This window comes from Corvus moneduloides, chromosome 13 (genome assembly GCF_009650955.1).
Source record: "Corvus moneduloides isolate bCorMon1 chromosome 13, bCorMon1.pri, whole genome shotgun sequence".
Taxonomy (NCBI): Eukaryota; Metazoa; Chordata; class Aves; order Passeriformes; family Corvidae; genus Corvus; species Corvus moneduloides.
This window is the reverse complement of record NC_045488.1, coordinates 18,842,037-18,869,249: the sequence shown is the minus strand read 5'-3', so window position 1 is coordinate 18,869,249 and position 27,213 is coordinate 18,842,037. Positions and strand designations below refer to the sequence as shown.

General features: G+C 61.2%; 2 protein-coding genes and 1 long non-coding RNA gene across 5 annotated transcripts; 2 read left to right on the top strand and 1 right to left on the bottom strand.

Annotated features, from left to right (window-relative positions):
- The first annotated feature begins 374 nt into the window (after nt 1–374).
- LOC116450628 (cytochrome P450 1A5-like) lies at nt 375–4,618 on the top strand. The gene is made up of 7 exons (XM_032123289.1): nt 375–569; nt 1,151–2,037; nt 2,644–2,770; nt 3,283–3,372; nt 3,460–3,583; nt 3,778–3,864; nt 4,118–4,618. The coding sequence occupies exons 2-7, from the start codon at nt 1,177–1,179 to the stop codon at nt 4,422–4,424; spliced, it is 1,596 nt and encodes a 531-aa protein (XP_031979180.1). The 5' UTR covers nt 375–569; nt 1,151–1,176; the 3' UTR covers nt 4,425–4,618.
- An 8,859-nt stretch (nt 4,619–13,477) lies between these two features.
- CSK (C-terminal Src kinase) lies at nt 13,478–23,323 on the top strand. The gene is made up of 13 exons (XM_032123128.1): nt 13,478–13,567; nt 18,231–18,306; nt 18,524–18,637; nt 19,153–19,265; nt 19,910–20,129; nt 20,462–20,555; nt 20,633–20,698; nt 20,842–20,941; nt 21,091–21,181; nt 21,603–21,676; nt 21,775–21,970; nt 22,206–22,292; nt 22,385–23,323. Exons 2-13 carry the CDS (start codon nt 18,292–18,294, stop codon nt 22,565–22,567), a joined length of 1,353 nt encoding a protein of 450 aa, XP_031979019.1. The 5' UTR covers nt 13,478–13,567; nt 18,231–18,291; the 3' UTR covers nt 22,568–23,323.
- LOC116450538 lies at nt 22,849–26,042 on the bottom strand. Of its 3 annotated transcripts, none has more exons than XR_004242825.1 (3): nt 24,777–26,042; nt 24,381–24,516; nt 22,849–23,272 (listed from the first exon to the last, which is right to left on the bottom strand). It is a non-coding gene; the product is annotated as an uncharacterized LOC116450538 (long non-coding RNA). The 3 variants fall into 3 exon arrangements; XR_004242824.1 differs by having other exon boundaries at nt 25,577–26,042; XR_004242823.1 differs by having other exon boundaries at nt 24,381–26,034.
- Between the last annotated feature and the right edge of the window lie 1,171 nt (nt 26,043–27,213).

Here is a 27,213-nt window from a genome sequence, read left to right as displayed (position 1 = left end):
AGTGGCCATGGAGGTGACAGCCCTCTCAGGCTGCTGGGAACAGTCTGGCCAGCCCAGAAAAGTTTTTTGGGGAAATGCTGGCACCCACATTCCATAGGGATGTGATGCTGAGAGCATGTCCTACATCCTCCCCAAGGCAGGGCTTAGGGACCCCCTTCTTCCGCCCTGTCCTAGGGACCCCCTTCTGCCTCCCCCCTGCAGGCTCTAGGGCCCTGGGCAGGAGGAGAAGTCACCGTTCATGCCCCAGAGCCTGTTGGAGAGGAGAAAGGCTCCTCTCTGGCTTCTTGGGCAGGCTCCAGCCAGGCTCGGCCCCATTTGTTAATGGGTAGCTATTCCCAAGGGCTTCTGCAGCCCCTCTGGAGATAAATACCCAGCGGTGCAGTGAGGGGAGAGCTTGGAGAGTCGTGGACTTCCAGGTGACAGAAGAAGGACCAGGCAGAGGAGAATGAGGTGACAGGACAAGAAGGCTCAGGAGACAGAGGAGAATCCCCCTTGCTCCCAGCGCCAGGCACTCTCTGCCAATCTGTGCTGGGAGCCCTGGGCAGTGAAACCAACCCAAGGACCTGCAGGTAGGAGACAGCCTGTGTGTGGTGGGGGGGTAGAACATGGATACAGGACCGGGAAGGCCATGTCTGGGTCTCCCTGCTCACCCAGTGAGCTGTGTGCTCTCACAGAGCAGCCCTGCGGCACCCCTGCTCCCCGTGTCCCCCAGGACTCGTGGCTGGCAGGTCCATCCTCGTGGCTGTGACTCCCCATGGGTTTGGTAGTCCTGGAACCACATTCACAGAGGAGCCGCTGTTCCTCTCCTCCTGCTTCCCTGGGATTTGCTGAGCTGCAGTTTTCCATGCCTTGTTCCACAAGACAAGGGCAGGAGCCACGGCTGCGCCACTGGGGGCTTGGGTCTTCTGTGGGGAGAGGGGTGTCACTGAAGGCCCAGGGAGTCGATGAGCCCCTTAGGGGATGGGTGGGTGTATTTGGAGTCTCTTCAGGTCTCCAGCTGTGCCCCTGGAAAGCCCCGGTGCTGCAGGGGCAGCTCCAGCCGCTGAGCTGCTCAAGGGCTCTCGCTGCCCGTGCCGCTGTCAGGAACACGCAGAGCATGCAGCCCCTCGCTGATGCGGGCCCTTCCCCTCGCTCTGCTTGCCTCCTTTAGGGCGGCTCCCTAAAGCACCGGCGGCGATGCTGAAGGCTGCGATGTCGCTGGCGGCGGGGAGCCACGGTGCGGTGTCGGCCAGCGAGGTGCTGCTGGTGGCTGCCGCGTTCTGCCTGGTGTTCCTGCTGCTCCAGCGGCTGCAGCAGCAGCAGCAGCCCGTGCCCAAGGGGCTGCAGAGGCCGCCGGGCCCCCGAGGGTATCCCATGGTGGGGAACTTGCTGGAGCTGCGCAAGGACACGCACCTGGCGCTGACGCGGCTGAGCCGGCAGTACGGGGACGTGATGGAGGTGCGGATCGGCACGCGGCCCGTGCTGGTGCTCAGCGGGCTGGACACCATCAGGCAAGCCCTGGTCAAGCAAGGAGAGGACTTCATGGGCCGCCCGGACCTCTACAGCTTCCGCTTTGTCACGGATGGGCAGAGCCTGACGTTCAGCCCCGACTCCGGGGAGGTGTGGAAAGCGCGCAGGAAGCTGGCCCAGAGCGCCCTGAAGAGCTTCTCCATCGCCCCCAGCCCCACCTCGTCCTCCACCTGCCTGCTGGAGGAGCACGTGTCCAAGGAGGCCGAGTACCTGGTCACCAAATTCCTGCAGCTGATGGAGGAGGAGAAGAGGTTCGACCTGAACCAGTACCTGGTGGTGTCGGTGGCCAATGTCATCTGTGCCATGTGCTTCGGCAAGCGCTACGAGCACGACGACCAGGAGCTGCTCAGCCTGGTGAATTCAGCTCAGGACTTCACTGATGTAGCTGCTGCTGGCAACCCTGCTGACTTCATCCCCCTGCTCCGGTACCTCCCCAGCTGCAGCATGAAATTGTTTATAGACTTCAACAGGTACTTGCTCAGCTTCCTGCAGAAGAGGGTCAAGGAGCACTACGAGACCTACGACGAGGTAAGGGCTTGCAGGTCCCTCACCTGCACCAAGGTGCGTCCCTGCTCTCCTCCCGTCTCTATCAGCAGGTGTTTTTGTTCTCGCAGCCAAGCAGCAATGGCCATTCTCTCTCCCCAGTCCTCCTTCTCACAGAATCATAGAATATTGTACAGTCATGGGATTTCCTAAGATGGAAGGGGATCCAGGATCATTGAGTCTAGCTCCTGGCCCTGCACAGACACCCCAACAATCCCACCCTGTGCCTCAGAGCATTGTCCAAACGCTCCTGGAGCTCTGGCAGCCTTGGGGCTGTGCCCATTCCCTGGGGAGCCTGTTCAGTGCCCAGCCACACTCTGGGGGAAGAACCTTTCCCTGGTATCCAACCTGAACCTCCCCTGACTCAGTTTCATGAGCCTCTCAGCTTCTCCTGCATTCCCTGTGTGATGTAGCCAGTCCAGTGGTTGAACATCTGCTCTGTGCTCAGGTTCCTCGGAGAACTCTCTCCTTGTTTCCATGGGGGCCACGGGAGCTGAGGGACTCCCCCAGCACCGGGTGGGGCTGCTCAGGAACCCCCACCCACTCTTCTGCCAGTCCTGCTGCCATGACCTTGTCTCCCCTTCTTCTCAGAACAACATCCGGGACATCACCGACTCCCTCATTCAGCAGTGCCTGGACAAAAAAGTGGAAACGAACGCGGCCACGCAGATCCCTAAGAAGAAGATTGTCAACCTCGTGAATGACCTCTTTGGAGCAGGTATCCTTTCCACCTTTCCTCAGCTGCGGCAGACGCTCTCAGGTTTTCTCTGGCTCCTCCTGTCTGAGCCTTCCTTTTCCAACACCTGGCAGCTGGTGTGGGTCTAAGCACTCGCTCTCCTGCTCGCTGGACCTTCCGGGGATACCTCTAGAGACCAGTCTGGGACATCAGCTCTGGGAAAAGTGAAGGGCGAGGGTTATAGCTCAGCCAAGCCTCACAGGCCAGGGTTCCTGGCTGAGGGAGATGTCTGTGGGCTGATTCACCTTGCTGTGGAAATTCCCCCAATTCTGGAGGAGTTGCACAAACCTGACACAACCCAGCAGCGAGACTGGTTGAGAGAGCAGGGTATTTTACCCAAGTTTTCTGTGGCAGAATAAAGCCCCAAGCCTCACTGCATGTCCGGGATGTCCCCTGCCTCCTCAGCCTCTCCAGACTGCCCCGTGTGATGGTCAGCCCGTGGGCCAGGGTGGACGTTGCACTGAGCTCACCCACACCCTGTCCTCTTTGCCCAGGCTTCGACACTGTCACCACAGCCCTGTCCTGGAGCCTCATGTATCTCGTGACGGACCCCAGCATCCAGAAGAGGATCCAGGAAGAGCTCGGTGAGCCCATGAACCACCTTCCTACAGGGCCAAACCTCTCTGGTCAGCCCTGATCCTGACCCTCTTCCCGCTCTCCACCTCCCCCAGACCAGACCATCGGGCGGGAGAGGCGGCCGCGGCTGTCGGACCGGGGCACGCTGCCCTACACAGAAGCCTTTATCCTGGAGATGTTCAGGCATTCCTCCTTCGTGCCCTTCGCCATCCCACACAGGTACGGGCTGGGCTGGCAGAGCTGCTCCAGGGACGAGGTGGCCTTGAGGCACCTTGTTATGGCTCGTGGAGGACTCAAAACCACCCCGGTGGGTCACACCCTTCCCTCAGCAGCATCAGGAGTAGCCTGACAGTCCCCTGAGGATGCAGGAGAACCTTTGGCCTTGCCCAGCTCTCTGTCTTTTCTCTCCCCAGCACGACCCAGGACACGGTGTTGAACGGGTTCTACATCCCAAAGGGTCGCTGCGTGTTCATCAACCAGTGGCAAGTGAACCACGACGAGTAAGTCCCTTGTGAGGCACCACCCCTCCTGCGGTGACAAGCAGGTCCCTTCCTGCAGTCACAAACAGGTCCCTTCCCGCACAATTCTCTTCCTGGGCAGGAGTGGGGTCAGCCTGCCTGCAGAGAAAAGGCAGCAAACAGAGGGCCCTGTTGAATTCAGGGATGCTCTTCCTGCCAGTTCCCTCCTTCCAGTGTCCCCCCTACACCCATGACCAGGAGAAACAATCTCAACACCTGATGGTTTCCCTTCCAGGAAGCTTTGGAAAGACCCAGAAACCTTCAATCCTGAGCGTTTCCTCAGTGCTGACGGGACCAAGGTGAACAAAGAGGAGGGGGAGAAGGTGCTGATGTTCGGGCTGGGGAAGAGGAAGTGCATCGGGGAGACCATCGCCAGGTGGCAGGTGTTCCTCTTCCTGGCCACCCTGCTCCAACAGCTGGAATTCAGCGTCTGTGAGGGCACCGAGGTGGACATGACCCCGCTCTACGGCCTGGCCCTGAAGCACAAGAGGTGTGAGCACTTCCAGGTCAGGCAGCGCTTTCCTGTGAAGAGCAGGAGCTGAGCGGTGGGAGCAGACATCTCCAGGGTGTCCTTGCGGCAGAGCTGGGTCTGGAACAAATTTGTGGGGCCGATGTAATAAACTGAAACCATCGGGACTCCTGTTTTATCTGCTTCGTTTTGTAGCAATTCTTGCCTTTTTTGTTTCCCGGTGTTCCTAGTGTTGGATATTCCATTAAATGTTGGCCATTCCACCACGTCCAGTCTCAGACTGTACCCTTTCGGAACGGCTCTCGGGCAGGTGAAGGACAGCCAACCCAGGCCGTAACCCCACAGCCCCCATCAGTGTGTCAGAATCACAGAATTCTTCAGGTTGGAAAAGGCTTTAACATCATCAAGCCCAGCACTGCCAAGGCCACCACTAACCCGTGTCCCCACGTGCCACAGCCACATGTTTTAACACCCCCAGGGATGGTGACTCCACCACTGACTGCCTTTAGGGTGAAGAAATTTCCCCAATATCCAAAACCTCCCTAGGTGGAACCTGAGCCTTCAACCACCTCCTTCACCATGGTCAGTGCTGGTCCTGAAGGACACAAGGAAGGACACGTGAAGGACACCAGGAAGGACACCTTCAGCCCTTGCTGCTGAGAAAGCCAAGCTGCTGCTCTTCCGGGCTGGAACAAAGGTGTTTTCATGGCAGGAGGAGAATGAGAACAGGAATTGCTCCAGCTCAAACCCAAGAGTTTACATTGGCCGCCAGTCAGCCCATGCCAGCAGAGGCAGATGCCTCCTTCTCTGCAGCTTGCACGCAGAGCCACCCAGCCAGCCAGCCTGGCAGCAATGGCACGGGAATGAGCACAGCCCCTGGCACAGCACGCTCTGCTCCTGAACCCATATCCCAGGGAGGATTCTGCCCCCCAGCCCCAGACCCCGAGCAGTGCGGCTCCAACCAGAGATGTCCGAATGCCGATCACTCATCGCACGTTGCACAAAAGCTTCCCAGAAGAGGCAGAAATTAAAGCGTGGTGGGGATGAGAATGGGGAAGTCGATTGCCCAAGACTTCAGGGAGATTCCGGCTTGTCCAGACCCGCTAAACCAGCCTGGGGGAAAAGGATTGGCTTTGTGTGTCCAGGTCCTGCTTTAGGACAACCCACGAGGTTCACCAGCCAAATAACAGCTCCACCAACTACAAAAAGGACACAGAGCAATGCAACAGAGTCACAAATCCACTTACTACAAGGGACATCCCAAAGCCAGCATTCACCTGCTGCAGGGGAAACCGGACCATGCCCTGGAGGTGGATCTCAGTGCCTCACTTGGTGGCTCGGGAGCAGTGGGACTGCCAGGGACTCCTCGGTGCCACGCTGTCCCCGTGGGGTGGACTTGGCCCGGCGACTCCGCTGCAGCGGGGACACGCGATGCTGGGCCCGCTGTGGGAGCACAGGCCTCGTTTGCTGCAGCCATTGCGTGACTCCCTTGCCCTGCAGGCTGGCTGGGCGTGCTGATAAGGCTGCAATAAGCAGGAGCAGATATAAAGGACAGCAGGAATTTTTTTTCCCCCTTTGGAGATGAGAGTTTTATAGCCCCGGGGCAGATAAGCAGCTTAATATTAACATTAGTGGGGTGGAACAGCCTCTTGCTGGTGGAAGGTCTCCCCAAGATCCATTCATCAAGGGCTGAAGTCACCCCTGTGTCAGGGTGGAGCAGGGGAAGGGAAGAGGCTGGAGGGGAGAGGAATGGGCAGGCGCTTTTCCTTCCCTTCTCCTCATGGGGTCGGAGGCAGAGCAGCCACTTTGTAACTCCCCATCTACATTCAGCACCTCTCCCTCTCTTGATGCTGATGGAACCATCCCACGGAGCTGTGGAAGACCTTTCCAGGCCTTTTGCAAAGGCAGGAGGGACCCCTGAGCCCTCGGTCTGGTGTCCCTGCATACTCACCTCTCCTTGGACATCCCGTCCAGCAGTCCAGACCCCACGTGAGGCCCCAGTTTTCCTGCTGGAGTCCATAAAATCATAGAATAGAATCTCCTGAGCTGGAAAGGACTCCAAGGATCATTGAGTCTAGCTCCCAGCCCTGCACAGACACCCCAACAATCCCACCCTGTGCCTCAGAGCATTGTCCAAACGCTCCTGGAGCTCTGGCAGCCTGGGGAGCCTGTTCAGTGCCCCGCCACCCTCTGGGGGAAGAACCTTTCTTTGATATCCCACCTGAACCTCCCCTTTTCACCATCACAGCCGTGAAAGCCTCAGTAGCTCACAGTGGGTAAGAGGCTCCAGTTCCCCTATCTTTGCTGCCCCTAATGACCTTCCTCAATTAAGCCCTCCAATTACACCCCGGGCAGTCTGCGAGCTGGAATTTCGTTACCGGAATGGGGCGGTGATAAGCCAGGGGAGCTTTGATCACTCCATGGCCAATTGCTGCTAAGGTCGGTTTTGAATGAGTCATGAGGCCAGCCATGGCAGCAGGGCTGCAGCTCCCCTTCCGAAGCGGGGCAACGCTGCCAGCACCCTCATTCCTGCAGGACGAGGTCTGGGCACACACACACCTCTCCCCCTAGCTGAGACACCTCGGCTGCTGGCATCTCCTCGCTCGGAAAGTCAGTCCCCAGCCCCAGAACGGGCCGGAACAACCATTTGTGTCTCTTCCTCATGGCTGGAAGAGAGGAGTTGCACTAATATTTAATGGCCCTCCTGATTGAAAGTGAATCTGATTTCTAATTGTGTTCCTTTGGCTGTTTGAGGTCTGTTATCAGGAGCCATCTCCCCATGGATGTGTGTCTCACTTTTGCTGGTTGTCCCCAGCACTGGTGACAGAAGGAAACTCCCCAACACCATCTTTCTCTTTGCATCCCCACTGGGCTCTGCCATGCCTTGAACTCCACGCTGGTTTCTGCCTTTTTGAGGAAAAAAAAAAAAATCTCCGCTCAGCCTCCATGAGCTGGTGGGACCTTCCCCAGGCGAAGTGTCCTCTGCGGTGGGTGAGGAAGATGCTGGTTCTCCAATCCATGCTGGTTGAACCTGTGGAAGCAACTGAGCTTGACCTGAAGGAGCTGGGCACATTAAACCTGGCACATGGCTCTGCTCCAGTGGGGCTCCCAAATCAGTGTGAACCCTTTTTCCTCCTCCCTCCTCCCGGCCCTCACATTTGGGCCGGTTGATTGCCCTGTGCCTTTGGAGGTACAAGGTACCTGTGAATCACAGGGTGAGGATGGAGTTTGTCCCCAGGCTGACAAGGGAACTGCAGAGATGCGGAGATAGCTCCTCCCTGCACGCAAAGCCCTGCTCAGGAAAAGCTCCAGGGTCCCAGGAATTCCCTCAAACTGGAATGTACACCCACCCTGGCAGGATCTTCCGTGGGGTGAGAGATGGGGACCACCCAGTCCCACAAGCACTGGCAGTGTGAGCCAAAAGCCTCGGGGACTGTGGATGCTCCTCAAACTCTGCCCTGGCAGCAGGGATTGGGCTGGAGAGCCGGGATGAGTTCAGGGCTGGCTGTCCCCTCTATGTCCCCAAGGCTGGCCCTGGTGGCAGTGTAGCAGGTGGGGTCACACAGAGGGACAGGCTCTCGTGTCCCCCTCACATCTCTGCTCCCTGGCCCCATAGCAAGAGGTCCCACTTGTCTGCCCCGCTCTCACACCCCTAAAATCAGCTCGCTGAACCCCAGCAGGGTGGGGGACACAGGCAGAGCGGGGGGTCCCACCCCAGAGGTGAAAAGCCACCCGCTGAGAGCCAGTGTGCCCAGCCTGCTCCCCCTCAATTAAAAACATGCTGGGAACGAGGGCTGCCCGGGACAGACCTGGAATGAGGCTGCTCTCCACAGCCGAGGGGCTTTTGGGGTTGGCGTGGCCGGAGAGCGCCCCGAGAGGCAGCGCTGGGGTGGAGGGAGCAGGATCCTCATTCACTGAAGCGCTGTTGTCCCCTCCCGCTGCCATCTGGGACGTGACCGCCCTCCGCTGGCTCCTGTGGCACCGCTCCGCCGCTGCCCGTGGCTGCTGGGCACCGGGGTTTGCCGCCGCTGGGAGACTTTTTGGGGGAGGAACATCTGGGGAGGGGCATCTGTAGGAGACGGACCCCCCTGCAGAGCATCCCGCACCCCTCACGGCCCCCGGAGCCCCGGGAGCCGCAGAACCGGCCAAACCTGGCTCCCTTCGGGGGTTTCAGCTGGGAGGTGAATTCTCCGGGCTGGAATGAGCCGGGAGCTGTCACGCTGGCTTTACTCGGATGTTCCCAGCCGCCGCCTGTGCATCCTGCGCCGTCTCGTACATCCCAGGCAGGAACGCTTCCCTTTCCCTGCCCACCACTTCTCATCCCGCCCGCGCTGCCGGAATCCCTCGGAGGCTCCAAGCCCGCTGCTCCACAGGGACTAACCCAGCCAGCCAGCCGGGGATGCAGAGGAGCGGCACAGCGACAGGGCAGGCGGTTTCCCCATCCTTCACTCCCTCGGGATTTCACCCTCAGCTCCTCCTCTGCTGCATTTTTTCCCCCTTTCTTTTATTTTCCGTTTTCCTGCCGATCGCAGCCGGCTGAAGGGCCCCCTCTCCTGGTGCAAGGCAGGGAGATGGCCATCCGTGCCTCGCCGTGAGCAGGTCCGTCCTTCCCTTCCAGCCAGGAGCCCACCCACCCTCAAACCAAGACACTTCCAGGGAAAAATTCCAGCCGGGACACGGCAGCAGCTGCGCCCGGAGGATTCCCCTCCGTGTCTCCTTCACAGACCAGCCGCAGCCAAATCACTGCACCGTCCTTCCAGCCATCCCTGGGGGTGCCGATGGTCCTGGGGCTTCAGGGGGAAGAAGAAACCCCGATGGCAGAGTGTTTCCCTATTCCTAGGTCAGATGGACCGGGAAAACCTGGCACAGGGCAAGATTCCCCACCAGGCTGGGTTCGTGCCTGGTTTTTCCCCCAAGAGCTGAGACCCACCAGCCTCCTGCTGCTCCCCAGCCCCGGGGAGGGGATTCGTGGCTCCCGCGGTGCTGAGGGTATTTGTGGGATCCTGGTCAACAGTCACCCCAAACACGCCGTGAGCGGGCAGGGCAGAGCCGGGTGGGGGCACTGGGGCGTGCGTCCGTGGCTTTGTGACTGCAGGTGTATTTCTGGTGCGCGAGCTGCTTTCGGTTCCTCCCGGCTCGGCCCTGCTGAAGGCTGGGAGAGGATGAGCCCCTTCCCCACCTCCCCGGGGCCAAAGGAACATCCCAGACCCGGGGGGAACTCGAGGCTGTGAAGGGGTGCCTGACTCCAGCAGCGGGTCCCTGGATGTTTCCTGCACGCTCTTGGAGCAAGGATGTGCTTCCTAAAAATGAGCTGGGCTTTGCAGCCCGCTCCCGTGGCTGCTGGGATCTCCCTGGTTCTGTACCCTGACTTTCCCTGTCCCCTGCAGTCCCTTTGCCCCCTTCAGACCCATCTCCATCTCCTGTCCCCAGTCCCCTCATCCCCTCCAGGTCCCAGCCATGCAGGACCAGGGCTGAGCACTTGTTTTTGAGTCCTCACCCCTTATCTACCAGGACATCCATCCATGGGGTGTCACTCTCAGCGGTCACAACCTCTTCCCATGCCATGGCATTCTGGTTGGGATGCCGAAGGCTGGGGAGAAGCAAGGGACAGCCGAAAACCAGCAGTACGCCGGTACCCAGACTTCCTGCTTCACATACATGATGCAGGTACCAGTACCGGGGCAGGAAGTGACAAACACCTCGGTGTCACCTTGTGTCACCTCGGCGTTCCAGTGGAAACACAGCCATGGGCCTGCACCCTTCCCAGGGCACGGCTGCGCCAGGGCCCAGCCGATACCTGACCACGTCGAGGGAGCAGAGTGGTGGATGAGGAGCAGTGCTGGGACACCCCACGGCCCTTTCCTCCCTCCCATCCCTCTCTCCGTCCTGTTCCCTGCTGGAGCAGCCGAGGAAGGTTTGCAGGGTGCAGCGGAGTGATGCCATCCCTGTGGCTCCCCGGAGAGCTCGGGGTGGGAGATACAAGGGGAGACCCCAAGACAAACCCCCTGCTCTCTGCCCACCTTGCTACAGCCAGACCCTCCCTCTCCCCCGCCAGCATCATTTTTATTATTGTCATTATTTTCTTGTGGCTGATATTATATTATAGAACCAAGAAATCAGGGAATGGGTTGGGTTGGAAGGTACCCTAAAGATGACCTATTCGTTCTGTTCACTGTATTCCATATTATGATGCCACATCATGATGTTCTGCTCTCTGATATGTTTATCTGATGTCATGTTATAGATTATTACTTTGTTATTTGAGCAATTATATTGCATTTTTATTATTAACAATAATAATATCTTCTAGGACCACAGAATCAGAGAATGGGCTAGGTCGGAAGGGACCTTAAAGGTCTATTCTATTCTATTCTATTCTAATCATTGTCATTCGACCATTTAATCGTTATTTACCATATTTGTAATGATTTTTATTATTTTGTTGGCGTTTTAGCACCATTCCAGTACTATTTTGCGCCCACGTGAGCACACACCGAGCAGGCACCCACGGCCCGGGCAGGAACCGGCGGGTCAGTCCGCGTCCCAGTGCTGCCACTGGTGTGGGTCCCCGTCCCGCTCCCAGTGCGGGTCCCGGTGCCGGTGTCGTTCCGGTGCTGGTGCGGGTCCCGTTACCGGTCCCCATGCGGGCGCCGGTGGCACTCCCGTTGCCGGTGCGGGTCCAGCTGCCGCTGCCGCTGCCGCTCCCATTCCCGTTCCCGGTGCGGTCCCACTCCCATTCCCGTTCCCGGTGCGGCAGCCGTTCCCACTGCCGGTGCAGGTCCCGCCCCCGTTCCGGTGCCTGTGGGGTGCCAGTACTGGTGCCGCTGCCGTTCCCAGTGAGGGTCCCACTGCCGGTGCGTGTCCCGTTCCCGGTGCGGGTCCCGCTGTCCCCGCTGTGTCCGCTGTCCCTGTTGTGCCCGCTATCCCCGGTATCCCCGCTATCCCCGCTGTCCCCGCTGTCCCCGCTGTCCCCCGCTGTCCCCGCTGTCCCCCGCTATCCCCCGCTATCCCCGCTATCCCCGCTATCCCCGGTATCCCCGCTATCCCCGCTATCCCCGCTATCCCCGCTATCCCCCGCTATCCCCGCTATCCCCCGCTATCCCCGCTATCCCCGGTATCCCCGCTATCCCCCGCTATCCCCGCTGTCCCCGCTGTCCCCCGCTATCCCCGCTATCCCCGCTATCCCCGCTATCCCCCGCTATCCCCCGCTATCCCCGCTATCCCCCGCTATCCCCCGCTATCCCCGGTATCCCCCGCTATCCCCGCTATCCCCGGTATCCCCGCTATCCCCCGCTATCCCCGCTGTCCCCGCTGTCCCCCGCTATCCCCGCTATCCCCGCTATCCCCGCTATCCCCCGCTATCCCCGCTGTCCCCGCTGTCCCCGCTGTCCCCCGCTATCCCCGCTGTCCCCGCTGTCCCCCGCTGTCCCCGCTGTCCCTCGCTATCCCCCGCTGTCCCCGCTGTCCCCGCTGTCCCTCGTTGTCCCCGCTATCCCCGCTGTCCCTCGTTGTCCCCGCTGTCCCTCGTTGTCCCCGCTATCCCCGCTGTCCCCGCTATCCCCGCTATCCCCCGCTATCCCCCGCTATCCCCGCTGTCCCCGCTATCCCCGCTATCCCCCGCTATCCCCGCTATCCCCGGTATCCCCGCTATCCCCGCTGTCCCCGCTGTCCCCCGCTATCCCCGCTGTCCCCGCTATCCCCGCTATCCCCGCTGTCCCCCGCTATCCCCGCTATCCCCGGTGTCCCCCGCTGTCCCCCGCTATCCCCGCTGTCCCCCGCTGTCCCCGCTATCCCCGCTATCCCCGCTATCCCCGCTATCCCCCGCTGTCCCCGCTATCCCCGGTGTCCCCCGCTGTCCCCCGCTATCCCCGGTGTCCCCCGCTGTCCCCGCTATCCCCGCTATCCCCGCTGTCCCCGCTATCCCCGCTATCCCCCGCTATCCCCGCTATCCCCGCTATCCCCGCTGTCCCCGCTGTCCCCGCTGTCCCTCGTTGTCCCCGCTATCCCCGCTGTCCCCGCTGTCCCCGCTATCCCCGCTATCCCCCGCTATCCCCGCTATCCCCGCTATCCCCGCTGTCCCCGCTGTCCCTCGTTGTCCCCGCTATCCCCGCTGTCCCCGCTATCCCCGCTGTCCCCGCTATCCCCGCTATCCCCCGCTATCCCCGCTGTCCCCGCTATCCCCGCTATCCCCGCTGTCCCCGCTGTCCCCGCTGTCCCTCGTTGTCCCCGCTATCCCCGCTGTCCCCGCTGTCCCCGCTATCCCCGCTATCCCCGCTATCCCCGCTATCCCCCGCTATCCCCCGCTATCCCCGCTATCCCCCGCTATCCCCCGCTATCCCCGCTATCCCCGCTATCCCCGCTATCCCCCGCTATCCCCGCTATCCCCGCTATCCCCGCTATCCCCCGCTATCCCCGCTATCCCCGCTGTCCCTCGCTATCCCCGCTATCCCCGCTATCCCCCGCTATCCCCGCTATCCCCGCTGTCCCTCGCTATCCCCGCTATCCCCGCTATCCCCCGCTATCCCCCGCTATCCCCGCTATCCCCGCTATCCCCGCTATCCCCCGCTATCCCCGCTATCCCCGCTATCCCCCGCTATCCCCCGCTATCCCCGCTATCCCCGCTATCCCCGCTATCCCCCGCTATCCCCGCTATCCCCGCTATCCCCCGCTATCCCCGCTATCCCCGCTATCCCCGCTATCCCCGCTATCCCCCGCTATCCCCGCTATCCCCGCTATCCCCCGCTATCCCCCGCTATCCCCGCTATCCCCGCTGTCCCCGCTATCCCCCGCTATCCCCGCTATCCCCGCTGTCCCCGCTGTCCCCGGTTTGTGGCGCTGCCGGCGGTGGCCGCCAGGAGGCGCCGCGCGCCGCCCGGTGCCCCCGCCCCGCTGCCGGCGCGGTGCTCGCGGCGCATGCGCGCTGCGCTCGGGGCGCTCCGGTTCCGGGCGCCGCTCCCTCCGTCCCTCCGTCCGTCCCTCCCTCGGTCCGTCCCTCCGGCCCCGCCGCCCGGGACCCCCCGCGCCCCGCCCGCCCCGCGCCCCCCGCGGCCCCCGCGCCCCGCTGGGCCCCGCCGCGCTCCGGCGGCGGCGGCGGCTCCGGCTTCCCCCGCCCCTTCCGCCCCCCCCGCGCCCCCCCGCCGGCCCAGCCGAGCCCGGAGGCCCCGGCGGCGCCGCATGGAGCAGCCGGCGGCGGGCTGAGCCCGTGCCCGGAGGGAGGTGAGTGACGGCGGCGCCGGGCGGGGGGGGGGGGCGAGCGGGGCGCGGACAATGGGGCGGCGGGGGGGAGGGGGGGGTGCGGGGGTCCGGCCCCGCCTGACCCCCGGTGACCCCGGCACAGCCGCTCCCGCCCCGCCGCGGTCCCCGGGGACCCCTCAGCCCCCTCGCCATCCTGCGGGGAGGCGGAGAGGGACCCCCGCAGCATCCCCTTGCCGTGGCGGGGGTCCCGCCGCGCCCCAGCCCCGCCGGGGGTACCGCCTCCCCCTGCCGCTGCATCCCCATCCCGTACAAAGGCCCGCGGGAGCGGGGGGTTCGGGGAGATGAGGGGCACCCGGCTGCTCAGAGGGCTTGGCGGCGCTTTGTTGGTTTGAATGTTTTAAAATTTGGGGCTTTTTCTTTTTTTTTTTTTTTTTTTTTTTCTCTTTTGGGCAATAAGGCGGCGGCGGGTTATTTATAGCCGCGGCTGTTGCTCGTTGGTGTAGCGAGAGCGAAAGGGGCCGTGCCGCCGGGCGGAAAAAAAAGTCCCAAAAAAATCAAAACGAGGAGCAAAAAAGTCCAAAAAAAAAAAAAAAAAAGGGGGGGGAATGGAAGGTGTGAGGGCGAGGGGGCGGGAGGAGGAGGATGGCAGCCTTCCTCCCGGGACAGCGGTTTGTTCCCAGTGGAGCCACGCAGGAGCACGGCCCCGTCCTGGCAAGGCAGGGAGTGTCCGGAGAGGTCCCTGGAGGGATGCGGGACGTTTTGGGAGCATCCCCATCCTCCCTCATGGAACATCAGCGGGACGGGAGTGATGAAGCCGTGGGATAACCCCTGCAAAGCCAGGGAGTTTTGGGGTGCTCTTTGCCCTGTGACCGCTGCCTCCCCCCACCTTTTCGGTTTTGAGTGAGTGTTTGCAAAAAAAAAAACCGCTTCCATGCCCCACTCCACGTCATGTGCCCGTCCCTGGGGACGCCCCAACATGCTCCAGCACTGGGAAGGGGACACTGGGGTGATTTGTGGGTGGAAAATCGCCCTGCTGAGGTTTTTGTAGGATAAAGGAGGACCAGGAAAACCTCTCCACAATGGGGGGCCAGGAGCAGCTTCTCCCCAGGCCTCCAGCTGTCCTCTGTGTGCCTCCAGCTCTCTGACCAGCAGCATCTTCTCTTTCTCTTCTAAAAGAAATTAAAGATCCCTGAAAAAGAAGCAGGACCCCCCCCCTTTCCTCCTCTTTTGCAGCAGGGCACCCAGCTGGGGCTGGTTTGGGGCAGCAGCTCCGAAACGCTGCGAGCTGGCGGGTGAGATGGAGGAGGAACATTTTTCTTTCGATTAGCGTAATCGTAGGTGTTCGTTGTAATAACAGGAGATAAGATCTTTCAGAGGCACGGAGGATGTTGTCTGGTGTGGGGTTGGTTTGGGATTTTTTTTTTTTGAAGTTTAAAGGGCTTCATTGGGAGATGGATGAGCGGAAGGGGGTGGATGTGGATGGCGCCCACGCACCTGTTTCCGTTGGGAATGAGGGTTCTTTGCCATCAACGACTGAACTTCATTTAGAACAGAGTCATCCTGGTGCTGGGCAGGTGCTCCCCCCGCCCCTGGCTGGGTTTGAAACGGAAATGCAGCATCTTTCACCCACCCCATCCCACGGTGATGGTGCTCCTCAGGTGGGATTCGCTCGGGGGGGGGGTCCCACATTCCTCTCCCACCCTGCCCGTGGGTCTGGCACAACTCGATTTTGGCCGGTGATTAATGAGAGGAATGGCTCATTTCCCTGGTGCCCTTTGGATTGTCAGAGGTGTTGGCTGTACCTGCCCTGCCCGCCTGCCCCGGCTCCTGGCTGCCGGGCCGGCCTTCCCGCAGGGAAGTGCAGGAGCAGGGCTGTGGGGGAGGCGGCGGGGATGGACCTCGCGGGCGCAGCGTCGGGCTCAGATCCATCTCTGGGCTCCTGCGCTGAGCGGCTCCGGGGATGCTCTGCTGGGAAAAAAGGGAGGTGGGTTTTGGCAGGGGGTGCGTTCCCCTGAGCACCTCCTGAGCCCCACTTTGGGAATGGGGAGCTTCCAGAGGCAGCAAGCCCTCTCCTAGCAGGGCTGAAAACGGCCAAACCCAGCACTCTGCTCTGCCCAATCAGCCGGGCTGCTCCCTGGCTAATTTTGTTAATTATTATTAATTTCTTTCATGTGCTGCTGCACATCCTCCTTGAGGAGAGAAGGGGCGATGCCCATGTTTTCCCGGAAGGCACAGGATGCTGCTTTTAAGCTGTGGATCCACTCCACCGGCATCTCCACATCCTTCTCCCAGCCCAGCATCCCACAGGGACGTGCGGGGCTGGCGGAAGCGGGCGCGAGGCCGGGGCTGGCCCGGGTGACGCGCAGCAGGAACCGCTGGCTGTCACATGAGGCCTTCGGGGGGCTGCTTGGCAGCTGCCCCGTGTGGTTTCCTCCTCCTCCTCCTCCTCGGAAAGTCTCGGCTTTGAGGCAGAAATGAGGTACCGATTGAAAAGAAAATGAGGCTCAGAGGAGGAAGGTCTGTGTCGGGGTGAGGGGCAGCCGCTGGTGTGGTAAACACCTCCCTCTTCAAAACAGAAAGGCAAATTCATTGTGTGCAATTATAACAATGCCAGGGTCCGGTGCCATGAATATCCACGATCCGGGAAGATAAAAAAGCCTGGACTGGCTGGAGTGCGTTCTTGGTGGGGTTTGCTGAGGCAGTTTCCTCTTCAGCAGGGAAAAAAATTCTCTTTATGAAGGCAGGCTATGAATTTTGTATCCTCCTTGCATTTATCAAATATAAATGCTGGTGACATCCGTGAGCTGAAAGCCCAAACAAGCAGCCTTTGGGATTGGGAAGACTCAGCTCCTGCACGGGGTGGGAAACGGCTCTTCCAGCCTGTGGTGGTGGGTGAACCTCTGGGCATCCCTTGCAGGGGATGCTCCCCTGCATCCCCACCTGGCTCCAGGCTTTTCCAGCTGGAGTCACAGCTGGGATGAAACCTCCATCCTGCTGATTCTTGGGTATTTGAAAACAAGGCCTGGCCGGTGGGAAGCGCTGACTCAGGGCTTTGGGCCCGAGCTCTCCCTGAGCAACACCCGGAACCGGCTTGTGCTCGGAGTCCCCGCGGGACGCTGGATGGGGAACAGGGCTGAAAGCCTCAGCGATGGGAAATTCCCTTCTCAAAGCTCCTTCCATGCTCCGCCTAAATCCCTCCACGGCCTGAGAGAGTGGCGTTTACTCCCTGGCTTTCTGGAGCTGCGTTTCGGACTGGTGGGATCCAGACCCGTTGCTGAAGGTTTTGTTCCGTGCCGGGTGTAAATCCAGAATTGAAGCAAAAATCAGCTCGGAAAGGCAGGGAGGTGGAGCTGGAGCTGTGCCGGGGGGCTGCGCTCCCAGCTGGTGCTCCCCAGCCCGGCGGCGCCCGGCTCGGCCCTCCCCTGGGTCCCAGCACTCCGTGGCAGTGTCCCCAAGGCTCACGGGTGCCATCAGGCTGGCTTTAGGTGCCATCTCCAGAGGCTTTTCCTGAGCTGGCTGGGAAGGAAACCAACCCAACGCTGTGGTGATGGAAACCCCTCAGGTCCCTGAACTCTGTCCTTGGGGTGAACATCCGAGCCTCGATTTCTCCTCTCTGCTGCCAAAAATAGAGTGACGCGTGCCGTGTCCCTGCCCTGGGGGAAGGTGAGGAAGGTGGCCGGTGGCAGCGTGACGCCTTTTCCGGAATGCTGCGGGCACGTGGTGGAACCAGGGCCACGTTCTCACCGCGCTCTTCCTCCCCGCTCTTGTGCCCCTTATCTCCTTCCTCCTCCCGTCCCTCAGCCTTGCCCCCCGTTTCACTTCCTCCTTCCCAAAATACTCCGAGCTGCTGACGGCGGGGCTGGCAGCGGTGACCGCCGATGGCCCCGGCGGATGACATGAATTAATAAATATTGGGGTGGGCTTTGGGGGTTGCTCTGCCTGTGTCCCCCTCTGTGCCCCCAGCCCGGCACGACCCCGCTGCCCCAGCCCAAGAAAGCCTGGTTTGATTCTGGGGCCGGTGACTTCATCCCTTCCCGGGGGCTGGAGCGGCGGGAATAAAGCCGGGTTTGTTCCCCTCCCACACACCCATCCCAGAGCACGGCACCCCCGGTCAGTGCATCCCCCTGGGGTTTGGGAGCTGCACGTTCCAGAGTCCCAGTGGCTTTTAGCTTGCAGGGAGCAGTTTTGGTTTATTTCTTTTGGATCCCAGGCCTGGGAAGCTCTCAGGGCTGGATGTTTCCATGTGTGGGTCACCAGGGAGCGCAGGGCTCTGGCTGTGTAGCCTGGGAGAGGAGTGGGATGGGCCTCCTGGAGGTCATCTCCATTCCCTTCCCTTCTCTGGGCATCTCCATCCGTCCACACCGTGCTGGATTTTTCCTTGGTGCAGATGCTGCACTCCAAAACTCCGTCCTTAAGAAGCTGTATCCGTGCAAATGCCTCCTAATCCGGGTGAGCCGCTCCGCGCTGCTCCCGCCCCTGACTGCAGGGGCTGAGCAGGCCCGGAGCTCCCACTTCCACCTCAGTCTGGGGGTATTTTGGAAGCAGCACCTCGGGCAGGACCTGTTCTTGGCGGGAGAAGAGACGCTCACCTGGCCCGAGACATCCTTCGTGGGGGGCTGCTCCCGCTGCATCCTCCTCACACCCCATTCCTGCCCCGTTCTCAGCCGTCCTCTCCCCCGCGCAGGTCTCATGGTACCGAGTGACGCGTCCCCCCTGTGAGATTCGCGCCCCAACCTCCTGAGAAGATGTCAGGGATGCAGGTGAGCTCTGGCTGAGGAGAGGCAGGGATGGGGCCCTCCAGAGGCGACCCCAGCGCTCAGGAGGGACCCGGGGACACTTGGTTTAAATAGATCCCCCTTGGGTTCGCATCGGAGGGACCCGCTGTGAGGGGGTGGGGATCCCCTGAGGGTCAGGGGGTGCCGGGGGTGGGTGAGACCCCCGTGCGAGGCTCTGATGGCATTCCCTGTTCCCTGCCAGGCCGTGTGGCCGTCCGGTACAGAATGTATCGCCAAGTACAACTTCCACGGTACCGCCGAGCAGGACCTGCCCTTCAGCAAAGGAGACGTCCTCACCATTGTCGCTGTCACCAAGGTGAGGTGTCCCCGCCGCCCCCCGCGCCGGGATTTCCTTGGGATGCCATCCCTGCACCCCGTGACACGGGCCGGCGGCAGCCCCTGGTCCTGGCAGTCCCGCTGGGCGGGAATCGGGCCACACGTTCAGTTAATTAATTCATGGCCTCGTTAGTTAAGGTTTCTCTGAAATGTAAGCGCCTCCCGGGAGGTGGAGGAGGGATGGGAGAGGCAGCGGTGCTGGGCTCCACTCTGGGGCAGGAGAAGAAGGGCTGTGGGTTTGGGAGGCTCCAGGATGCCCGGCAGGTTGGGAGAGGGATCACAATGAGCCCTGTGGGGCCACCAGCACTGGGGTTTGCTGGTCCCAGCACCGACCCTGATCCCCTGCTCATCCCACCCTTCCTGCAGCCGGCAAGGGGGTACCGGGGTGCCTGGGGAACCCCCAGGGCAGCGCTGACACCACCCTGGGCTCCTTGGGTGGGATGCGGCCGTGCCCAGTGGCCACGGGCTCGTGGTGACGTGGCACTGTCCCCACAGGATCCCAACTGGTACAAGGCGAAGAACAAGGTGGGCCGGGAGGGCATCATTCCCGCTAACTACGTCCAGAAGCGGGAAGGGGTCAAAGCTGGGATCAAGCTCAGCCTCATGCCGTGAGTATCCAAGCAGGACTCTGCCGAGGTGGGTGGGGGAGGTGGCTTGGGCCGGAGCACCCGTGTGGCCAGAGCTGTGTCCCAGCAGGAGGGACGTTCCTCACAGGGCGCAGCGAGGTTGGAAGGCACAAGGGGCAGAGGCTCGGGCTTTCCAGCAGCGTGAATTTGGGATTGGCATTTGCTGCTGGGGAGAGCTCTGAGTGTTTTGGGAGCTGCCTGCAGGGTGATGCCTGGTTGGGTTGCGTTTTAAATTGGGGGGTTTTTTTTACCCAAAGCTGGGGTTGTAAAGATTGCTCTGGGAGGAAGAGGGAGAGTTGGAATGGGCTGCAGGAGGGAAGGGAGATGGATGGGTTTGATGTTCCTGCTGCATCCCAGAGCTGCCAGTGACTCCCAGCCTGGAGGAGCCAGGGGAGGAACCTCCTAGGAGTGTGAGAGGGGCTGAATCCCAGTTCGGGGCCAGGAGGAGGGGAGCAGGATGCTGTGGAAGGAGCTGTGTCGTGGGCTGGGTGGAGACAGCAAGGCAGAGCTCGGACAGGCCGTCCCCGTGCAGGCAGGGACAAAAGCTGCTCCACGTCCAAACGCAGCCCCACGGGGGCCCAGCCAGCACATCCCCAGCCCTTCCCCCGCTCCGTGCCCCGCTGCAGGTGGTTCCACGGGAAGATCACGCGGGAGCAGGCAGAGCGGCTGCTGTACCCCCCCGAGACGGGGCTGTTCCTGGTGCGGGAGAGCACCAACTACCCCGGGGACTACACCCTGTGTGTCAGCTGCGAGGGCAAGGTGGAGCACTACCGCATCATCTACTCCTCCAGCAAGCTCAGCATCGACGAGGAGGTCTACTTCGAGAACCTCATGCAGCTGGTGGAGGTGAGGCCTCAGCTGTCCTCTCTGTCCAGCCCCAGCAGGGGGACATAACGGGGACATCAGAGCTTGTGGGGGCTGCAGGCCTGGAGCTTGGGAGCTGCTGGGACCTTCTGTGCTGACCCCCTGGGGTGGGGGTGCTGGGGACAGACCCCTGGGGCCGGCGGTGGGGTGAGCAGGTGACAGAGGGACCGGCAGGAGGAGGGACGGGGACCCTCGGCCGCCACCAGGCGCATCCGTGGCCTGGTGCTGCCACCTGGTGGGATCTCGGAGCCCGGCACCGCCTTGGCGGGACCCCCGGGCCAGGCTGTCACCGACCCGCGCACCGTGTCCCCCAGCATTACACCACGGACGCGGACGGGCTCTGCACCCGCCTCATCAAGCCGAAGCTGATGGAGGGGACGGTGGCAGCGCAGGACGAGTTCTCCCGCAGTGAGTGGCCGTGCCCCGGCCCCGGTCCCTGGGCACCCCCACCAGCACCCCCTCACTCCCCCTTGTCCCCCGTGCAGGCGGCTGGGCCCTCAACATGAAGGACCTCAAGTTGCTACAGATCATTGGCAAAGGGGAATTCGGAGGTGAGCCCGCTGTCCCCAGCCCGCGGTGGCCCTAAGTGGGGGGGGAGTTGGCTTCTCCGTAGCCCCCCCCAGGGTGATGGTGGGGCCCCAGGAGGCTGGGATGCTCCCCAGTGCCTCCTGTGCCCGTCTCTCCTGGCCCGCAGACGTGATGCTGGGGGATTACCGGGGGAACAAAGTCGCCGTGAAGTGCATTAAAAACGACGCCACAGCGCAGGCCTTCCTGGCGGAGGCGTCCGTCATGACGTGAGTGTCACCACCAGCGGGGGCACAGCGCGAGGGAGGGGGCACCTCTGTCCCTGTGAGCTGGGGGGGTGCTCCCTGATACCCCACGGGGACCGTGGGAGCCCCTCTTGTCCCCAAAGCCCTGCCCTGAGCCCTCCTGTGCCGCGCAGGCAGCTCCGACACAGCAACCTGGTGCAGCTGCTGGGGGTGATTGTGGAGGAGAAGAGTGGCCTTTACATCGTCACTGAGTACATGGCCAAGGTGAGACCCCCACCCCGGCCACCTGCCCCCCCACTCTGTCCCCTTGTCCCCCCCACAGTCCTGGGGCTTCACCCTGGCAGACCAGCGGGGTCATCCCAACTCGGGTGGCATCTCCCTGGAGCCACAGTGGGGCTTGGAGGTGGCTGTCCCATCCTGGCTTCCAGGGAGGGTTGGCATCCCTGGATCCGCCCCTGAGGGAGGGGATTCCTTGTGTCCTGCCCCTCCTTTGAAAGGACATTTCCCCGGGTCCTGCCGCATGGTAAAGGGACATCTTCCCCGTGAGGGAGGGACATCCCCCGGGTCCTGTCCCATCTTAAAGGGACATCATCCCTTTGCAAGGAGGGTCCTGCCCCATGAGGGAGGGCAGCAGGTGGGCTGCTGCCCCTGATGACCCCATCTCTCTCTCCATCCCTGCGCCCAGGGCAGCCTAGTAGACTACCTGCGGTCGCGCGGGCGGTCGGTGCTCGGGGCAGACTGCCTGCTCAAGTTCTCCTTGTAAGTACTGGGCAAAGCCATGCCCGCCACCCTGGCCCACCCCTACCTGCATTTTGGGGCTGCCCTGCCAACCCCCTTGTGCTCCCCACCCCTCCCAGAGATGTGTGTGAAGCCATGGAGTACCTGGAAGCCAACAACTTCGTGCACCGGGACCTGGCGGCGAGGAACGTGCTGGTCTCGGAGGACAACATCGCCAAGGTCAGCGATTTCGGGCTCACCAAGGAAGCCTCCTCCACGCAGGACACGGGGAAGCTGCCGGTCAAGTGGACGGCGCCAGAAGCACTTAGAGAAAAGGTGGGGGAGCAGAGGGGGCCCTGGAGCGCATGGGTACGGTGGAAGCCGCAGGAGGGGGGGAACATTCCAGGCTGCCCCAAATTTTCCATGCAGACATGGCGCTTGAGCGCCGCTTCCCACTGTCTGACCCCAAAACCAGCTGCCCTGAGGGTGGGGGAGATCTGCTGCCTGCCATCCCTGCCTGAGCCCGCTCACGGGGCTTCTCTCCCCTCCCTCCCTCCCTGCCTCCCTGCAGAAATTCTCCACCAAGTCGGACGTGTGGAGCTTCGGGATCCTCCTCTGGGAAATCTACTCCTTCGGGCGAGTGCCTTATCCGAGAATTGTAAGTGATGAGCACCCCCTCGGGGCTGGGTTTGGGGCAAGCTGAGCCCATTTGTGGAGGGAGCCCTTCCCTCACATCCCGAATCCCCCCAGCCCCTGAAGGACGTGGTGCCCCGCGTGGAGAAGGGCTATAAGATGGATGCTCCGGACGGTTGTCCGGCCGTCGTCTACGAGGTGATGAAGAAGTGCTGGACCCTGGACCCCGGCCACCGGCCGTCCTTCCACCAGCTCCGAGAACAGCTAGTGCATATCAAAGAGAAGGAGCTCTACCTGTGAGGGGGGGCTCTGCCACCCCACAGCCGGAGGGGACCCACGCTGGGGGGGACCAGGGCGTGGGCAGCCCCCCTGCCCTGCTCCGGCACCAGGAGGGAGCCCCGGGGGTGTGTCCCCCCCACCCCAGTTCCCCCGGTTGCTTCCAAACTTCCAAATCTGTCAGTTTTTATTTTTATTTTCTAGGTTTGGGGTTGTTTTTTGTTTTGGTCTCCCAGGCTCTTTTTTTTTTTTTTTAATTTTTGTGGGTGTTTTTTTGTTGTTTTCTCAGTTTTGGGGGGCATTTATTGTTTTGGGGGTTTTTTTTTGTTGTTGTTGTTGTTGTTTTTTTATTATTTCAAGCAGGGCCCAGCTGAGCGTTGGGCGTTTTACTAAAGTACGAATCTTATTTTTTAATGTAATTAAAAGAAGAAAAAAAAAAAAAAAAAGACAAGAAAAAAGAAAGAGAGAAGAAGGTTGCTAAAAGGAGAATAATAATAAATAAACCAATGAAATGGACACATGAAAAGGAAACCCCCAGCGACAGAAGTGATGGTTGGCAGGGGAGACGCTGGACTCGCCGCCCGGTCGGGAAAGCGCGGCCGCGTCCCCGCCAGACGCTTTTTTTTTTGGGTTGTTTTGCTTTAAACTCGTTGCAATGTTTGCATGCTGTCTCCAGAGGCCTTTTTTTCCAGTCCTGTCCAGTGCTTTATTCTCATGTAATGCTACCGACTGTGAGATTAAAAAACTGTAATAAAAAAACCATTCCATACGGACGCGGCACATCCCGCCTCAGCCCCCCTCTGTTGCCAGCGCTGCTCCCTGCGGGCCCTGGGATCCCCCTGGCAGTGGAAGAAGGGGGGACAGGCCCCTCCCTCCTCCCAGGGTCCCCAAATCGGTGGGGATGAGTAGCTTGGGCAGCACTTGGCTCCATCCTGCCTATGGGAACTGGCACGGCTGTGACAGCGGTGAAACTGCCAAGTGATGCCAAAGCTCCCCTCTAGTCCAGGCTTTACTTTCTGATGCTCAGACCAGGCAGGGGATGCAGTTTGGGGCTGATTGCTGGCCCTCAAGAACCTTACTGCCTTCCCTGCGTGTCTCAGCCAAGGGGCTGAAGCCACCTGTGCAGCAGGACCCCCATGGCCCGAGCCCAAAGGAGTTGTCCCCGTGGAATCCCTGGAGGGAGCTGGGTGGAGGTGGCGTCTGGCACGGCAGGTTTAGAATAGTTCCCTTCATCCCCAGGGAATTATTCAGCGTTAAACGATGCTCAGAGCATCGGCTCTGCCGGCTGTCTGCTTGGCAAGCCCCGGGCGGGAGCTCTCCGCCTGCTTTGGACCAGGATTGAGACCGAGACTCCTCTTGGAGGGGGGTTAAAGGGAAAAATGGAGGGTGCTGGGACACGGGCACAGCTCGGGGGTGTGTGGGATGGGGGGTGGAGCGCGCAGAGGAGAGATGTGCTGCTGACTCCCTTCCCGGAGAGCTCGGCGCGTCCGGATGGCCGGAGGGGACAGGGCAGGGATGAGGGATGTGATGGGGCTCGGTAGGGTTTCCTCTCCCCCGGGCTCACCCCGCTCCCCGAGTCCACATCCCCCCCGTTCCTCCCAGCGCTCCGGCAGGGCCCAGCCGGATAAGCAGCTTTACTTTTTGGGCTTATGAAGATTAAAGTCATTTACAGGCAAAGCCTGCAAGAAACAGCTTTGGGAATGGCAGAAATACCCAGAACCTTCACGTGATGGGAGCCAACAGGGAGAGGTCTGCTCCTGTCCCCCACCGTGTCCCTTCCTGTCCCCTTGCCCTGGGTTACTGCTGGGCCAGCTGTCGAAAAAGGGGGAAAACTCACCCAAGAATCATTCGGACCTTTGATTTTCCTCCAAATGGCACCACACTTCACGTTTTTGAGACTGTGCCTGGTCTCGGGGCTGGTGTTTGGTGCCTCAACGTCCTCCGGGATGTAGTTGAAGGATGCTGAGAGAGAACTGCGGGAAGAAATCGCCTCCTTCACCACAAATCAGGGAGTTTAACCCTGCCCACCCCCTCCTGCCACCACCGTGCCTCAGTTTCCCCGCCCTGAGAGGGTCGCTGCTGCCACTGGGTCTCCCTCGCTTTGGGCTGCTGCTCATCCTGGATCCCTCTAGGTGATTTCTCCCCAGGGATTTTGGGGTCCTTTCCATCAGCGGCAGCGTGGGCAGAGGGGACAGGCTGAGCGGCACCCCGGGGCTCCCGAGTGCTGGCTCACATCGCGTCCCCTTCCTCCTCCTCCTCCTCTTCCTCCTCCCATGGGCAGCGAGGTGGGCGCTGGGCCCAGCGGCGTCAGCTCCCGTCCTGCTCACACTCCGGTGGTCAATCACCGGCGGCAGCGGCGTGCGGGGCGTTGTTCCCGCAGCCCCCGCGGCGTGGCCGTGCCGTGGCACAGGGACCCCTCGCCGCGCCTCCGCCCGAGGAGGGAACGGGGACACGCGGCTTTAAGAAGCGCTGGAAAATCCAGCTTTCCGTTCTGGCAGCTCTCCTGCCTCTCCCCTCCACAGCGCAGAGCGGGATCCCAGCTCCTCCGGCTGGAGCTTGGTATCCCGCACGGATCAGGACAGGGCTGGGCAGAGCTGGGATTGGGTGTGTGGAAGCTGCCGGGAGTGAAAGGACCGTCTCCAAAGCCGCACACCGTTTGCTTTTCCATCCCTGCCCATCACCTGCACCCCACACGGGCTCCCGAGCCGAGGCATCGCTTCCAGCACCGGCCCTGGCTCCCTCTGCTCCCAGCAGAGATCCTCTCTCTTCCCCGTTAGGGCTCCTTCCACGAGCTTTGGCTCTTCCCCGTGTCCCCACATCCTGCCTGCCTTCTCCCCGGTACCCGCAGAGAGCCTTCCTCTCCCTGAACACCCAAAAATCCCGGTCTCCCTTCAGAGGAACCCGATTTCAGCTTCAGCAGCTGCTTGCTTCTCATTTCCCCGGATGGCAAAGCCTCCATCCCAAGAGGAGGGGGTGCAATGAGCCCCCACTTGTAATTACTTGGTTCCCTCAGTGCTGCTTGGGGCTAATTACCAGCTCTAATTACGCCCCTTCTGCTCCATCCTTGGAGCACGGGCTTCCCAACCCCTGGCCTCCCTCGCCGGCATCTGTGCGCTGCCGGCACCTCCTCCCCCTCCACGATCGACTTTATCACAAGGACTATTTTTAGCGTGATGTACAAAGCCATTCCCATCACCGTTCCGTGGCGTTCACCTCTTCAGCTCCTCTCTCTCTCTCTCTCTCCCCCCTTTTTGTTGTTTTTTTTTTTTTTTTTCTCTTTCTGAGCACTCCAGGAAATGAAGGCAAGGCTGGGAAGATCCCCCGTGGGAATGCTGCATGTGTGTGGCCGTGTGTGTGTTGGGGCTGGCGTGTGCCTTTGCTCCGGGCTTGCTCTCCACCACCGGCACGAAGCAGCACATGGCTCCCCATGTGCCTGTTTACATGCTCTGTATGTCTGTCCGGCTGCATTTGTGTCACTGCTTGGGTGCAGAGACCGCCGTGGGAGCCCCCCCGCCACCCCCAGCACCTCCCTCCTCTTCCTCACCTCCCACAGCACCCCTCTTCCCGGCAGGAATTGCAGCCACCCGGCTCCCTGCTGTGACCCGCTTCCCCTCCTCTTGTGCCAAAGCACCCACGGCACCCCGAAACCTCTGTAACCCCTGGGACAGGGGCTGTATGTGCCGTGTGACAGGGCCATTCCCAGCCCAAATCCCATCCGTCGGGATGGATGGATGCTCTCTATGACAGGGCCATTCCCAGCCCAAATCCCATCCCTCGGGATGGATGGATGCTCTCTATGACAGGGCCATTCCCAGCCCAAATCCCATCCCTCGGGATGGATGGATGCTCTCTATGACAGGGCCATTCCCAGCCCAAATCCCATCCCTCGGGATGGATGGATGCTCTGTATGACAGGGCCATTCCCAGCCCAAACCCGCATCCCTCGGGATGGATGGATGCTCTCTATGACAGGGCCATTCCCAGCCCAAACCCGCATCCCTCGGGATGGATGGATGCTCTCTATGACAGGGCCATTCCCAGCCCAAATCCCATCCGTCGGGATGGATGGATGCTCTCTATGACGGGGCCATTCCCAGCCCAAACCCGCATCCCTCGGGATGGATGGGTGCTCTCTATGACAGGGCCATTCCCAGCCCAAATCCCATCCGTCGGGATGGATGGATGCTCTCTATGACAGGGCCATTCCCAGCCCAAACCCGCATCCCTCGGGATGGATGGATGCTCTCTATGACAGGGCCATTCCCAGCCCAAATCCCATCCGTCGGGATGGATGGATGCTCTCTATGACAGGGCCATTCCCAGCCCAAACCCGCATCCCTCGGGATGGATGGATGCTCTCTATGACAGGGCCATTCCCAGCCCAAATCCCATCCCTCGGGATGGATGGATGCTCTCTATGACAGGGCCATTCCCAGCCCAAATCCCATCCCTCGGGATGGATGGATGCTCTCTATGACAGGGCCATTCCCAGCCCAAACCCGCATCCCTCGGGATGGATGGATGCTCTCTATGACAGGGCCATTCCCAGCCCAAACCCGCATCCCTCGGGATGGATGGATGCTCTCTATGACAGGGCCATTCCCAGCCCAAACCCGCATCCCTCGGGATGGATGGATGCTCTCTATGACAGGGCCATTCCCAGCCCAAAC